The sequence below is a fragment of the Alligator sinensis genome, unplaced genomic scaffold (assembly GCF_000455745.1).
Source record: "Alligator sinensis unplaced genomic scaffold, ASM45574v1 scaffold755_1, whole genome shotgun sequence".
In the NCBI taxonomy this organism is placed as follows: Eukaryota; Metazoa; Chordata; order Crocodylia; family Alligatoridae; genus Alligator; species Alligator sinensis.
Window position 1 is genome coordinate 19,056 of NW_005842955.1, and position 16,089 is coordinate 35,144.

The 16,089-nt window shown below is 41.8% G+C and overlaps 1 protein-coding gene across 1 annotated transcript in view; it reads right to left on the minus strand.

The window, feature by feature from the left end:
- Positions 1 to 541: 541 nt before the first annotated feature.
- LOC102378994 (partitioning defective 3 homolog B-like) overlaps positions 542 to 16,089 on the minus strand; it is a 462,493-nt gene continuing 446,945 nt past the window's right edge. Inside the window, exon 17 of the mRNA XM_025192649.1 lies at positions 542 to 582. Coding sequence (XP_025048434.1) covers positions 557 to 582 — 26 coding nt within the window. The 3' untranslated portion in view covers positions 542 to 556. The remainder of the gene's footprint in view (positions 583 to 16,089) is intronic.

Consider the following 16,089-nt stretch of genomic DNA (forward strand, 5'->3'; position numbering starts at 1 on the left):
TCTTACTTAGAAGGCTTGAATGATGTTCATTTTCACTGAAGCACAATGAAGGGATTGGTAAGATAGTTTGTCTGCAGTTTAATCTAAAGCAGCTAGTTTGATTAATAACTGGCATTGATGTTGCCATATAATGTATGGCTGGTGCATTTCAATCACTAGATTTTCTTAATCTGGTTTAGTAATTAAACTGGTTATCTTGAAAACTGCAGGCAATTGATTTATATAAAGACGCAGAGAAATTCTATTTGAAGTTAGAAACAATTCCCTATCAAAGATAGCATGTACTTGGGGCCTGTATTGCTAAAGCACATCTCAGAATTAGTGATTCTAGTATTATTTTCATTGTTTATTGATTCTATTTATTCAAGCGCCTGCTTGTGGTTTCCATTTTCTAAAAAACATACAAAATGGGCATGCTTCCCTTGCTAATGTAAATTACAAAGTGGAGTCTCTTCATATACCGTAAGCATAACTCATCATTCAACTGGAAAGAGAATTGCTGCTTTTACTTCTTTGGCTATAAAGGATTTCTTATAAATGCTCAGGTTTCCATCTTTCACTTTGAACTGCAAGAGGCTTGTTCTAACAAAAGGAGAGTATGAGAGAGAGAAAGTATGTAGAGTCTTTATTCCAAACCAGACAAATCATAAAGGACAGCAAAACTGTCTTATAGCCCCATTTACTTCAACTATAACCAGTGATTCTCAATGAGGGTGCCAAGGAACCCAAACATGCCCCAAGATCTTTTCAAGGGTGTATGAGGTACCATACAACAATAACCCTGTTAGCTGTGAAAACACAATTCACAAGATAAACACACAGATTTCAAATAGGAATTCACAGTGTTGTGGTCTCATCTGAGTTGTCTGCAGCAGAAAACTTGCTCTAATATTTTTCTGAAATCAAATAATGAATGAAAGTTAAGAGCTGACATTTTCCAAGGAGTGCCTTCATCTAAAAAGATTGAGAACCACTGCCTACTGAAGAATAATGAAACAAATGGGACTGTTTTCAGGGTAACTATTGAGAACATGCACAAGTTGGGTAGACTTAGCTACTTGGCGATTTTATCATTCATTTTACTCATGAGGGGTATTGGCTATTTCCTCTACCTTCAGTTGAAAAAGGTAGAGACTTTGAGAAATAATAGCCCTATTCTGAAATTAGGAAAGCTTGTTAATTTGTTGTAAATGAATTACTTTACAATTTATTTGTTCTGCTTTGGCTTTGGGCTGTTAACTATGTATTTAAAGTTTATCATTGATTAAAATAATTTGAGACACCTATATTTTCCCTGTTGCACAAGTGTTTTGAGAAGAGTTTAGAACACAACAGTATTTTCACATGGTTATTTTAACTATGCTGCTAGGTGGTTAGTGATTCTGGGTGCTTCAGCTTTCTGAGTGCTCAACTTTAAATGCCTTAAAGGCTTCAGATCTTCAGAAAATACTAAATACTTACCCACAGAAAATCATGTTCTGTAAGGTATCCAAAATTACTAATCACTCTTGAAAATTTTGGAACCTGATTTTTTTGCTACCTTTTTTTATTTCAAGTTGCTGAGGTACTGTGCCACCTACTTCTCTGTGCTCTTCAAAATCTGAAACATTTAAACCTATGTGTATATATACAATGCCTAAAGTGTTAACACTCTTTTAAAACTATTCTGTAATACTGCATCTATCATACAAAAATATTGTGCATAATTCACTTGCATTTTTTTCTCATTTTCTAAATAGGCTCATGAAAGTTTAATCAAAGCAGTTAAAGGAAATAGGTCATATATTAGAGTTATTTACAAAAGCTCCATTAAAATAACTTTATTAGGGTTGCAAAATCAAGCACTGAAATTTTAGGCGATAGCATAATATTTTTTCCTATACAACCTTAATTTGACCCCTTCTGTATATCTATTAAGATGGTTTTTAATTACATAGTCACATACAGATTTTTCTACAGGACCCCAGTCTCATTCACTCCACAGGAAGTATAATGTTCATTTAGACCCCTGGCATTTGTTACATTTACTGTACAATTGTGTTAATTGCATTGTAAATTGTAACATGTTGCATGTTCAATCAACTTATTATGTGATAAAAAGGGCAAACCAGCCACACAGTTCCAAATTTAATAATATTGTGTGTAGTGAGAGTTCAAAGTAGTGATATGGGATATTCTTTGGAACATCTTTGTGGATAGGCTAATGCTGGGCTGCCACCAAGCCCTTTTAAATTTCCCAGCGCATAAGGAGCAGCTCCTGAGTCAGGCTCTCAAGGTACCCTTTAAACCAGGGGCAGGCAAAATATGGCCTGTGATCCAATGCAATACATCTTATTCAATGCACCAAATGCCCTGATGGAAAATACATAGGAGAGATCAAACAACAACTGCACACCAGAATGAATGCACACTGAAAATCTAGCAAAGACAAGAGTACCCAATTACCTGTGGGAGCACATTTCTCACAAAAAAAACACTCTCTCCAATCTCTCAGTCCTAATCCTCAAAGGAAACTTACAAAACACTTCTCAGAGATGAGCCTATGAACTTCACTTCATCAACCTCCTGCATACTAAAAACCATGGACTAAATATAGACATTGGATTTTATGACACATTATAACCTGCCTGACATCTGACTCTCCAGGTACCTCTCCACTATTCAGCCCCCTTCTCCCCGCCACCCAGCCCATCTTTCACCCACTGACTCCTCAATTTACCTCTTCACTGACTGCCTATCTTGTATGCATACCAGCCCAGCCTCTGGCTTATTTCCTTTTCATTCCATCCAGGAAGAGCACACACCAACTGCTGAAACTTCCTCAGCCTGACGAAGGGCTTTTAAACCTGAAACCTTGCTTTAAAAAAAAAATGTTTCTCCAACTATTTAAATTGGTCTAATAAAGGATATCTGACTCACCCAAAGAACCTTGTCTGCCTATATTGAGTCCATGAGTTTTTGTATCTAGGAGGTTGATGAAGTGAAGTTCATAGGATTGTCTGTGAAAAGTGGTTTGTAAATTCCCTTTGAGGGTCAGGCCTGAGAGTTTGGAGATAGAGTGGCTTTCTTCTGAGAAATGTGTCCCCACAGACAGTCAGGTTTTCTTGTCTGTAATAGATTTCCAGTGTGCATTCATTCTGGTGCGCAGTTGTCTCCTACATATTTTCCATCAGGGCATTTGGGGCACTGGATGAGCTATATAATGTTTCTGGAGGTGTAGCTGTAAGATCCAGGAGTGGTGATGGTTCTGTTGTGGGGGGTACTGGAAATATGTTGGTAGGTTTTGCATTTCTTGTCATGGCATGGTCTGGATCCATTCGGTGCATTTTAGGCTGTAGGAAGTTTGCTTCTGGTAATGAGGTTAGCAAGGTTTGGTGCTTGTTTGAATTTACAAACCACTTTTCACAGACGAGCCTAGGAACATCACTTCATCAACCTCCTGGATACAAACTCATGGACTCAATATAGACATTGGATTTATGACACACTATAACCTGCCTGATATCTGACTCCCCAGGCACCTCTCCACTTTTACCTGCTACATCCCCCTTCCCACCCCTCCCAACCCCCAGCCTATACCTCACCCCCTGACACCTCAATTTACATTTTTACTGACTGGCTTTCTTGCCTGCATTGCATGCCAGCCTCTGGCTTCTTTACTATTGCTTCCATCCAGGAAGAGCACACACACACCAACTAGATGCTTCCTCAGCCTAGATGCTTCCTCAGTTTTTAATCTCGAAAGCTTGCTAAGATATATTTCTCCAACTATTCAGTTGGTCTAATAAAAGATATCAGTTACCCTCGACTGGTTAGTGCTGGGGCCAGGACCCAATGTGGGGTCAAAGGGCCAGGGGACCACCATGAGGAATGCCCAGAGCAAGAGGCTCAGGATTCTGACTGGCCTGAAGGCGGAGCCAGGGCCTAAGGGGGAGCCAAAGGTCCCAGAGAGGGGACCACAGCTGGAAGGGGTGAAAGATGCAATGTGTGAGACATCGGCTGCAGTGTTAGGGGAGGTACAGAGCTGCGGAATGGATGTCACCCCAACACACCTAAATGGGCAGCCTCCCGCTTGGGAAACATCTGAATCAGTTTTCCATCACGGTGTGGCAGACAAAAGAGGGGCGGATGGTTGGCCCAGAAACAGGTGGGCGGGTGGAGATTTAACCAGCACCAGGAAGGCCCCCTATTACAGGTTACCCTCCCTGCTGGTTTCATCCCGCTCTGCCTACACACACACAAATGTCACAAGTTTTGCTTTGAACAGTTTGAGGTGCAGTTTTACTGAAACCCCTGCACCTATCTCCTTGAAACTTGGCAGGCTTCATGGCCTCAGAAGCAGCTACTATCCTTGCTGTTTTCATCCCACTCTGCCTTAACACACACACAAAGTCACACATCACAGGTTTTGCTTTTAACAGTTTGAGGTGCAGTTTCACAGAAACCCCTGCACCTATCTCCTTGAAACCTGGCAGGTTTTGCGCCCTCCAGAAGGGACTACTATCCCTGCAATTTTCATCTGAATCAGGCAAGAAATGCCGAAGTTATAGGCATTTTAGTGATTCCCCATTATAGCCTATGGCCAAACCATTGAAACAGCATCAAAACTCTGAAACAGATTTGGTCGAATCAAAATGGAACAGTGATCCGAAACACCAAAACGAATCACTTTCCTCCAAAACAGCCGACTCCGAAACCAAAATGAGCTGCTTGCTCCTGATGACTGGGAGGCAAAAACTGAAGTTTTAAATATGCTGCAGTTTTTACCTCCCATCTGCTCAGCTGCAAGTAGCAGGAGGCAAAAAATAGTGGCATATTTAAAACTGGTATTCACCTCCTGGTCATCAGGAGCAAGCAGTGAGCAGTTGGGCCCCTCCTACAATCAGTGGCGATTCTCTCAGGGTGAGAAGAGGGTGGCGCATGGAGGTAACTCCAAAATTAAAGGAGCCACTGTGCTGCAAACTAGGCCTGCAATTTAAACCAGGCCCTACATATAGGATTATACAGCAGAGACGGGGCTACAACCAAATTCTCTAGAGGAGCATTCAACTATTTTAAAGAAATTGTCCTGTCATATTCTGTAATCCTCTGCCTCACTATACATCTTACAGTTTCTGTAACAAATGAAGTGGGGTGTGGGTCCTACAGAGAGCAGCTTTCCTCATGATACAATCCAGTGCACCATTATTAAAAGCAGGGGTCCTTGGGAAAAATATAGTACTTGATCAATTTCAGTCTCTCACTTGGGTTTCTAATCAAATGTCAATGTCCTCACATCCTCTAGCTTCCTGTTCCTGGTCAGGCACAATAACTTTCTCAAAGCTCCTTATCTAATTTTGTTTCTTTGTACAATCTGATCTTCTCTCTCCTACCCTCTCATTGGTTCCTTCCCTATTTCTAGGACCAACTCTATTCTTCTGTAGCTAGTCCAAGTTTCTGCCTTCAGGCTAAACTCCCACCCCTATCTTCTTCTTTACAGTGGTTTAGTTCAGGAATGTCAAACTCATCTGGCCCCATGGCTGGTCCACAGTCTGGATTGGATCTGCACACCAGCCCTGCCTTCTGGAACTAGTGCCTGGGGCTAATCAAACACAGATGTTCCACTGGGCATACCAGTCCAGCCCTGTATGAGGAATACATCAGGCACACTGGTCCAGCCCCATGCGCACACCAGCCCAGCCCTGTGTAGAGCACATGTACTATATCTGGCCAAATCCAGCAAGAAGTACTTGGTGCACATTGCATGGAGTGTGTGGGTCCTGACAGAGACATAAGGGCAGCAGTACAATCCAGATAGGGCTCCACAAGCTGCATGTTTGACGCTCCTGTCTAATTCAAGATCGTATTCTCACTGCAGCTTCCTCAACACTGCCTGGATGCCACCAGGAGGTCACTGAACACACAGGAGAGATAGGTTCCTTTGCTTTTATGTCCATTACTGAGTCCTAACCTGAATTATAAGTCACCTCAAAGCAGGTCTGGCTTCATCCCTGGAGTCCTATGTTGCAGCATGGTCAGTCACACTATGGGGATGGTGTAAACCAATGGTACTCAAAGTTTTTATAGTCAAGGCACTGCTTGAAAATTGCCAGCTCTTAGTTTTTACTTGTTTTTTGACTACAAAAAAAACAACAGAGCAATTTTGTTGCCAAGAATTCATGAAGACCAAAAAAGGTTAGAATATTTTGCTATTATGGATTCTCATTTGAAATCTCTGGGCTTTTCTTGTGCATCATGAGGTTTTCACACCTAACATTGCTGATATTGAGCGGGATCTTATAATACTCTTAAAAGGATCTCAGAGCACTGCAGGGTGTTTCAGCATTCTTGGCTGAGAATTACTGCAGTGTAGACAGTCACACATAGGAGCTGTGAGAAAATGAACCATAAGAACATAACAAGGAACATTAACTAGGTCAGACCCATGGTCCATCTAGCCCAGTATCCCATGTCTGACAGTAGCACAAGTGGATATTATACAGCGAAAGCACTGAATTGGATTACATATATAGAGTGATCTATTCCGTATTCAGTGCCCTCTCTGACATACACCATTACAGGTTTAGAGATGCCAGAGGAAACGTCTCCAACCATTTTCCAAAAAATATCGGGGAAAATGTATGTATGTAATGGCCTCTACAAATACTGCTTCCTACCTTCTCTGCTGGCACGGACTCTCTGTTCTTAGCATCTGACAAAGTAGGTTGTTGCCCACAAAGGTTCATACCATCTCCAACAACTATTAATAGATCTATCATCCATGAATTTATGTAGTTCCTTTTTGAACCTGGTATGCTATTTGCCTCCACCACTTCCTGCAGCAATGAATTCTACAAGTTAACTATGCATTTCATAAGAAAGTACTTTCTCTTGTTAGTTTTAAACCTGTCACCTAATAATTTCAGTAGGTGTCCTCTAGTTCTAGTATTCTGGGGCTTGGTGAACACCAGTTCCCTGTTTACTTAGTCCACACCCTTCATGATTTTATAGATCTCTGTCATATCCCACCTCAGCCTCCTTCTTTCCAAACTGAAGAGACCTAGCCTTTTTAGTCTCTTCTGGTATGGCAAATGCTCCATGTCCCTGAACATTTTGGTTGTCCTTCTCTGTATCTTTTCCAATTCTTCTATAGCCTTTTTAAGATGTGCGGACCAGACCCATTTTCAGCTGCTCTGTCAGGATGCCACATACACAGTCTGGTCCGCACTGGCGATGTCTAAGCATACTCAGGAAGAATGGATTATCTCTTCAGAGATTTTAGTTGTTAAAATCTAGCAGGTCTCTACAGAGCAAGTGCAGACTGTTATGTTTCAATGGCTTCTAATACACCCAGATTTTCTTGGATTTTCCCATATTTACAGCCTTGACAGAAAAGCTACCACTGCCAAGTTCTAAGGTCCCACTCTAAAGAAAGGAGGAAAGAAAGCTTTCAAGAAAAAAAAGTTACTAGAATGTTTTTAACTTTGTAAAACAGTACACTTAACCTTGTTCTCAGAAGTAGCTGAACAAATTGGCTAAGCTGTTTTATCCCTTCACACCCCCTCCAAAAAGGCACCTAAGACAGAACCTGGTATGAAATATGAATAATAAGTGTTAGGTAACCATAACAACAGCTGGTAGTACTAACCCCACCCCCACACAACATGCTGATTTTTTTTGTGGGAGGGAGGGGCTGGGGGGGGCGTTAAGTTATAAAAGGTTGGAGAGCATCAATTAACGGGTTAATAACTTTTGGTCAACTGAGTGATTAACTGAAGTTTCATGATTTGACCTAATTACTAAAGGGCAGGGATAAGGAGAAGAAACGCTCAAATAAATGGCTTTTTGTGCTATCCTTGATATATTCAGTCTTTCAATATAAACTGAGTATGTTGTTTAGGTAAGGATTCCAAATGGTATCTTGATTACTCTTTGTGGCTATTTTGATAGTAATTAGGCTTGATACAAGAGATAAAAACCTTTACCTCTCTATATGGTTTTTACTATTTTCTACACCTGTAAAGTTAAAAGAAATGTTTTCTAAAAAGAGTACAACTCCAGAAGCTTCAGTCAAATAATGTTGTCGTTTTGTTTACAGCATTAAGCAATTGAGCAAATTATAAAGCAATGAAAAATAGAGGCATCTAAATAACCACATTATATTGCATTTATCTTTTATGATGCCTCACTTTGTTACCAGCAGCCTTAAAACTGGAAAACGAAAAAATAAAGCCTTTTTGTGAATACAGACACATATGCCAACTGCGTATAAGCAACAAATATTGTAATTACACAAAAATCCTGAACAAACCCTCAGCCTTTGCATTGACCTTTTTACACCATTCTTACAACACAAAGGAGTGGGAAAATTTTCTCCATGTTTAGCTCAGGATTTCTTCCGCAATCACAGCAAATGCAATAGTCCCTAATATGCTAACAGAAGCTAATGAAAGTTTCAGAAACACTGCATCATGGGGGGCGGGGGGTGGGGGGGGAGTTAGCCATAATTCCTTCCATGCTCACTAAGTTTCAAGTAGAGTGCACCTTGATCAAACCAGAATTGGTTCTCATTAAAAAAGCTTTCACTGTGGGATCAGAATCATGGATTTAATATTGCAACATACTGGTCACCCTCAACTACCCTGATGCCATTGGGTGTGGAGGGAATTGACATCTGTCTTTCCATGTAAGGGCTATAATGAATACAATACAGTTCCTTCCTACAACTCCTGTCCAGAGTTTGCATACTTGAAATAACAGAGCTTACATTTTCCCTGTAAATGAAAAACGCTGAAACCCTTCACGGGGAGTCTCAGTATTGTATTTGCAGTCTCTCTCAGAATTCCATAAAAATGTATCATAGTCAACAATCCCCATGACCAGCTTCTCTCTGCCTATTGTGACAGCTAGCACAAGATAAAGTAACATTTCAGTGGCTCTAACATATGCCAACGAGCAGAACAGTACTAGACTGAGCACAGGATGATAGCAAAGCAAAGCCCCCTTCCCACAAAAACACTACAATCCTGCTGTTGTGTGATGAGGGAAGGGGGGGGGGCAGGGAGAAGGGAAGAGAGATGAAAATGGCACATCAATCTACACACTTAAATGGACTGTTCACTAGTAAGCCAATAACATCACTGATTGCTAACTGCAATAATTGCCTCTTTCTTCATCTTCAATTCTGCTGGTTAACTAATAGTTGAACTGCTGGGGATAACTAGTTTTAAAGAGTTTTATTTTTTAATCTACAGTACTGCCTTCATGGGCAGTAACAAAAATCAGATCAAATCTGGCTCACATCCTGTACCTAGATAACAAAATGGAAGAACCAGAATTACTGGCATGGGACATGACATCAGATATTGGGATAAAGGAAACATGACAAAATGACAATCACGAATGGAAAACTGGTACTGAAGGGTATATGCTGTTCAGGAAACAATGCTAAAGGTGGTAAGGTAACAATGACATGATAGTCTATACAGAAATAAAAAGGGATAACTTAGACAAAACAGAACCAGTTTGCTTTCAAACTGCTTTAGGGAAGGACATTAAAAATAGTTCTATTGTAGTAGAATTAGAAATACACTACAGACTCTTGGAAATGGATGTCTAATATTATTAGTGAAATTAATATTGCTGGAAATTATGTCATTATACAGACTTGCTTCTCTGATACAGACTAGAGAACAAATGCAACTCTTCATGGCAAGACACAGATATTCCTGGATGTGATAGCTGAGAGATTTCTTCACAAAGCAGTCACTGAATCAACAAAAGGCGATGTTATTTTAGATTTTGCTCTGGGGCACAGTGAGGACATTACAGACTAGTTTATTTTAGAAAGTAATCTTGCATAAAGTGATCATAAATTGGTTAAATTAAATGACAAGGAAAGATAAAACACAAATAGGTTTTGTAACTAAGGATTTCAATTTCAGAAGGCTAAATTTTGAGGAAATAAATCAGTGACCTCTTCTATGCAGGTGACTTCAAGGACCTGGATATAGAAGCCACTTAGAATTTGTTTAGAGCAAATGTGCAAAAAATATCTGAAACTTGCTTCACCAGAAATGGGAGGTGGATGAGGGGGAGGCAGGGGAAGGAAACAGACCACAGACTATGCTGGGAAGGGCTTCAGATCCAATGGTATGGATAACCACCTCAAAAAGAACATCACAAGTAGGCAGAGAGCCTACAAGAAGTGGGGGGGAAAAGTCTGATAAACAATGAAAGCTGTGTTCAGAGGTCAAGATTTTTAGGGCTAAGGAAAGAATTACCAAAATTCAAGTGGAGTCGATCTATATAAAAAAAATTAAAATGAACAACAACAGACTTTTTAGTAATATAAAAAAATGGGGATGAGATCAGAATTAGAGATAATCTAGGTATGCTCCAAAAAAATAAGTGAATAATTGTCTCGGTTTCCAATAAGGACAATGATGTTGACCATGGGGACCAAGGCAGACTGGCCAAAGGGAATAAGGGCAGGAAAATGGCAGTTACAACACACTTAGGGGGCGTATCTACATGAGATGCTTAATGCACAGTAGATGAACTCTCTTGAGCATTAGCATGTCACAGCAAAAGCTGTGCTAATGCGCTGAGCAGTAGAATTAGTCTACTGCACACTATGCATCACAAAATGACTGTGCGCCTTTGCTACTGTGCATTTATGTAGTAACCTGTATTAGAGGTACTAAACTTAATGTACAGTAGCTTAGGCACATTAATGCACATGTAGACACACAGGTGGAAGCAAAACTCGAAGAGCTTAATGCATTCAAGTTGCGGGAACCAGATACTCTCCTTCTCAGAATACTAAAAGAACTTTTTAGTATTCTGTAAAGTACAGGCCCAGTAGCAAGATTTTTCATAAATCTATTATGTCATGGTTGGTACTGTATAGTTTGAGCAAATGTACTACATATAGTTAAACAGAAAAACAAATGGTTTGGGCAACTGTGGGGGAGGGGGGGAGAAGACGTAAACACGAGGGAAGGTGAAGTGCTATTTAAGCTAAAGGAAAACGTTGGGTCAAGAACAAATTTAATACAAACTGGCCATGAACAAATTTAGGCTAGAAATCAGAAGAGGAATTTGTTTTAGAACAGTCTTCTAATAAGCTTATAAGGCAAGAAACCTAACCAGTTTTAAGACAGAACTTGATAAATTTATGAAAGATTCCACAACATGGTTGCTGAGATATGAACACAGGGACCTAGAAGATTTCTTTTAGTTCTATAACCCTAAGACAGTGAAGACACGGAAAAAAAACAACCCTATATAATTAAGCTTCACCTTCTCCTTAACATAATATATACAGTAAAAAGTATTATGGCAACTTTTAGGAGAGTGTTTTAGGAGAGCTTTGTTTTGAAGGGGTTAAGTATTATTATTGATATACACCAAGAACTGCTAAACATGATGCTGTTCCCTGAAACACACAAATAACAATGGAGTTTTCTTCAAAGTTATTTTCTGCACAAAATCACTCTGCAAAGTTTTTACTATGCAGAGACATGTATTAATAAGTAGCATTGGCAACCTACTTACTACAATGAAACCTAATATAAAATGTTATGAACAGTAAACACTACATAAAACAACATTCTAGAAATGAGCTGAAGTACAAATATCAATTACAAGTTGCTACCCTTAAAATCCCATATATTAGGACAGAAACATGACAGGATTTTAAAACACAAGAAATAAGAAATTCTCAATACTGCTGCTGCTTTGCTTTCCCCCCTCCAACTCAAGCTATATAAATGAGAAGTAGGCACAAGGAAATTGAGTTAGATGTTAAATCGGGGTGAGGAGAAACAGGGAAATCTCTTTATAGGTTTCATTTCTTTTTTCTTTTTCAGATGGTCAATAATAACCCAGTCTTGTTTGTTTCTCACTCTGCCCAATCCCAGTCTGTTGTAAGGACAGTTCACTAATTCTCCTTCAATGCTTCATCCTGGGAAGCATAAGTTAGAGGGGGCAGATGTATTATCTGGGAAGCTTTCCAAATTCATTAGCTTCTTGGCACCAATGTTTCACTGTGTCCACTGCCAGAACTGAATGTCATGCCCACAAAAAAATCTAGCTCTTGGAGGGAAAGAATTAAGAAAATGAGGCACTCAAATAGTGGCTGCTGGTCTCTTCATTCTTCATGAGCAACTAAGAGAACCATGGTATAGCCCAATGATGACCAGATCAAACTTCTTATTCCCAGACACACCAATGGGTTTCTGCAAATATGTGGAGATGCTTCATTATGAAGAGGGCTTGAAAAATGTGCATACGCTAGCTGTAAGGCCAAATCTAGGACTCACAGACAGACAAACAAGAAAGAAGGGTGTAGGGAGGGGCGGGGAATTATTTTAGGTGGAGGGCCACTTAACAAGTTTTGGTGAACCATTGAGGACTGCCTGGGTAGTCCCACCCCTTTGTCATCATCTTGGGACCAGAAGTCCCGCCCCCTAACCTTCGTCACTGGAAGTGCCTCCCCTTGCCCCCCCCCAGAGATACTCCTTTGAGGGGGAGGGTTGCCATCTTGGAACCAAACCAAAACCAACCAAATCATACAGTAGAAGTCAAACACCTACTATAACATGTTTTAAGTTTATTATGAAAAATATTTTTGTTATGATTTGTGTTTGCGTACTGTATATAGAGGTGATTGCATAATAATGCGAAAATAAATTCTTAGTCTTGTGTATTGTGGCGGGGTGTATGGTGGAGTGTCGGTGTGTGTGTGGGTATGGGTATGTATGGTGGGGTGACAGTGGGGTGTGGGTGTGTGAGGGAGAGTGGGGGGGTGTGGAGATGCCCGTATTCTCCCCAAGGCACAGCAGCAGCAGGCAGGGTGCTCAGGGCGCAGGCACCCTGTGGGGTGCAACTCGGGTCAGTGCTGCACACTGCAGTGAGAAATGCAGCCTCTGCCGGGCCATCTGTATCCCCAGCACTTTCTGCCACTCACACGCAACCCCTGCATTTGCTGGGCACAGAGGGAAGCCCCGTGCACTGGAGCCAGCTGCCTTTCCCGCCCCCCAGGAAAGGTACCTGGGGCTTCCCTCCTCTGTTGTGCAGCCTTGGCAGGGAAGGGAGCTAGCTCCAGTGCCTGGGGCTTCCCTCTGTGCCTGGCAAGTGCAGGGGTTTTTTGTGAGTGGCAGGGAGTGCTGGTGATACAGATGGCCTGGTGGGCGCTGCTACATGGAAAATTTACAAATTTATTATACTTGTCAATGTATAGAATCTAATTATTGGAGAGTAGTCTTATATTTGTCCCCCTACTGCTGCAGTGGGGCAAGCAGCAAGGGGCAGGCAATGGGATGTCAAGTGACTTGACCCTTGCTCCTTCCTCCCTGTTGCCACCCACCCCACCACTTGCCCCCTTCACTGCTTGTCTTCCCCCCCACATCACCTGTGCCCCCCTGCACCTTGGCCCCTGCCACTTGCCTCACAGCTCCTGCCCCAGCCCACCATTTCACTTACCAGTCCCTGCCCCCCCCCATTGGGCCCCTCTTGCTGCCCCCTCCCCACTTATCCTCCACTGTGGTTCTCGCCCAAAGCAAAAGGTCATTCCAGCCCCCTGCCCAGCCAGGCAGCCCTGGCCCTGGCCTGCAGCCAGAGTAGGGGCCAGAGCTGGTGCTATAGCTGCATGATTATATATAAATGTTTATGTAATATCAGCAAGATAATTTATATTTATTTTTTAAATAGTACAAATGTTACCAGCCTTATGTACATATACATTTTAACAACAGAAATCAATTTATGACCTATATTTTAAAAAAGGAGCCCCAAGCACCCCCAGCAGCCAGGGAGCTTTGGAGGGAGTATCAGAAAGCTCCACGTCTCTGAAGATGCATTGGATTTTAGTTGTAAAAACATCTATCAATCAAGGGTAAATCATCTCCAACCTGTAAGATACGTTATCTCCCCATATTCACAAAAAGGGCTTGAGATAAGACTGGGCTTCTCATTTACATCAGTGCAAAGTGACATCGGTGCACAGTGGGTGCATCTACAATTGCACTTTACTGTGCAGAAGAGTAGTTGGCTCCACAGCAAAGCATCACCATGCGCCGCACATGCGCCGGTATTAGGATACAGAAAACTAATTAACTCTCCCATAAGAAAGTACTGTTGGGGACAGTATTATCTTATAGCAGTCATTTACTGAACTGAGACATACCTGTAGATGGTGACCAGGTGGAGGCCAGACTCCTGCCTGCCACCTAGCTCCACAGCTCCACAGAGTCAGCACTCTCATACCCCAGCCAGCCCCTTTGCTGCCTGACACCACCACCAGGGTTGACCTCCCCATCTCCCCTGTCAGTCCAAGCCTGCTCTGCCCTGGCTCAAATTTCTGCGGTCTCAGGCACATGTGTAGATGCTGCACCTGAGAGCAGTTTACTCCAGCTCCAACAGCTTTACTCCAGCTCCAGGGTTTATTACTGCACCTTACTTTCATGTCTAGATGCACCCAGTGGCTATTAAATACTAATAAGTCAGGATTTAGCACCAATGCTGCACTAGTGTTAAATCACTGCAACAAGATGCAAGACAAATAAGGAAGAACTAGGCCACAGCACTTAAGACTTCTCTCACTTAAGGCTTCTCTCAAGCTGGAAAATGCAGGAGAGGGTTCTAACTCATAGAAGAACTCTACAACAGGGACATGGAACGTGGCAGATGAGGAAGATGAGCAGGTAGGCATAAAAACGTTACTTTTTAGTAGGACATAGATCTGGAACACCCTATAATTACTGATGCCAACACTGCATCATTTTTAGGATAAGTACTTCAGCCTGCAAAAATGCTTCTTCATATATGCCTACTTAGGTCCACTGTAAATTGACACGGCCAATATATTCACTCTTTAAAAGAGGGTCTTCAAATGAAACAGCAGCAGAAATGAAGAAAACAGAGGCATTAAACACAGCTATTAAAAATCCTGCATTGCTTTATTTAATGTTACACTAGTAAATCTTTTGCCAGTTTCTTTTCCTCTTTGGATTAGCTTTACAGAATTTCAAGCAGAACAGTGTTTACTAATGCCTAGAATCAGGAGAATATTCCAGCAACATAAAACTATCACGGGCAAAGTTTATGTAGGGGAAATTTAAAGAAATCCTCCACAAGCATAAGGTTGCGCAGCAGCATGCTCTCAATCACATCAAGAAAAGCAGAACAAATATACCCTTGAGTATCTTGGATAGAAAGGTGTGTGAACTCTATGGATCAGATTCTGTTAATGCTACAGATGCTTCTTCTGTTCCCATAGCATATGGCAATTGTAACACTCCATCAGCAGGCTGGTGAAGGATTCACAGTCTGACATAAACCTAGTGTCATGGCTTCTGTACATCCCCCTACCTCTGGGCATAAGGAATGTATCTGGAGGATACCTTTACCTCTGCAAGCCCTGGATGTCAGAACTCCCTACCCTCAACCTGTTGGCAGATGTAGATATATCATAGCAGATATGAAGCTTCTCTAACCCACACTAGAAATGTTGTAACTGGGAGGAAAGGGCTGCTAAGTAAAGGTGTTGCAAACTTCAGCTGTTGTGAAACCTCTCCAGCAGAGGTGCCTGTACGCCCATCTTCGCTGCAGGAGCAATGCTGTGGGGCTACTTCTACTGCCAAGGCTCAGACTCCATGGGGGTGGCGACACAATTCTGGTGCCCCTAATAGGGTGGTGCCCAGGGCTGGTGCTCCATTTGCCCACCTCAATTTATGCTACTGCTTTTCAGTTATGGAGCATAGTTTGGACACATCCCCAAGATCAGAGCTTACTCTACCGAGGCAGAACCCTTCTTATTGACCTGCAGCATCCCTTATACCAGTTGACTGATAGGGGTATAAAAAGAGGTCTGTCAGGGAGTCCCTTTATATCCAGAATCATCTGCAGTATTAAACTAGGCATCAGAACCCTGAAGAGGCCCCCCAGCTGGACACTGACAAAGCTGCTCTGTTTGGTCTCAGCTTTCTTTGGTCTAGGTAGGCTGAAACACTCTTTCCTTGTATCCTCTGAGCCTCTTGCACATTTCCAGGATACAGCTCCCTTCACAAAACTAGGACCACATGGCCAATTTGCTGTAGGACCTTA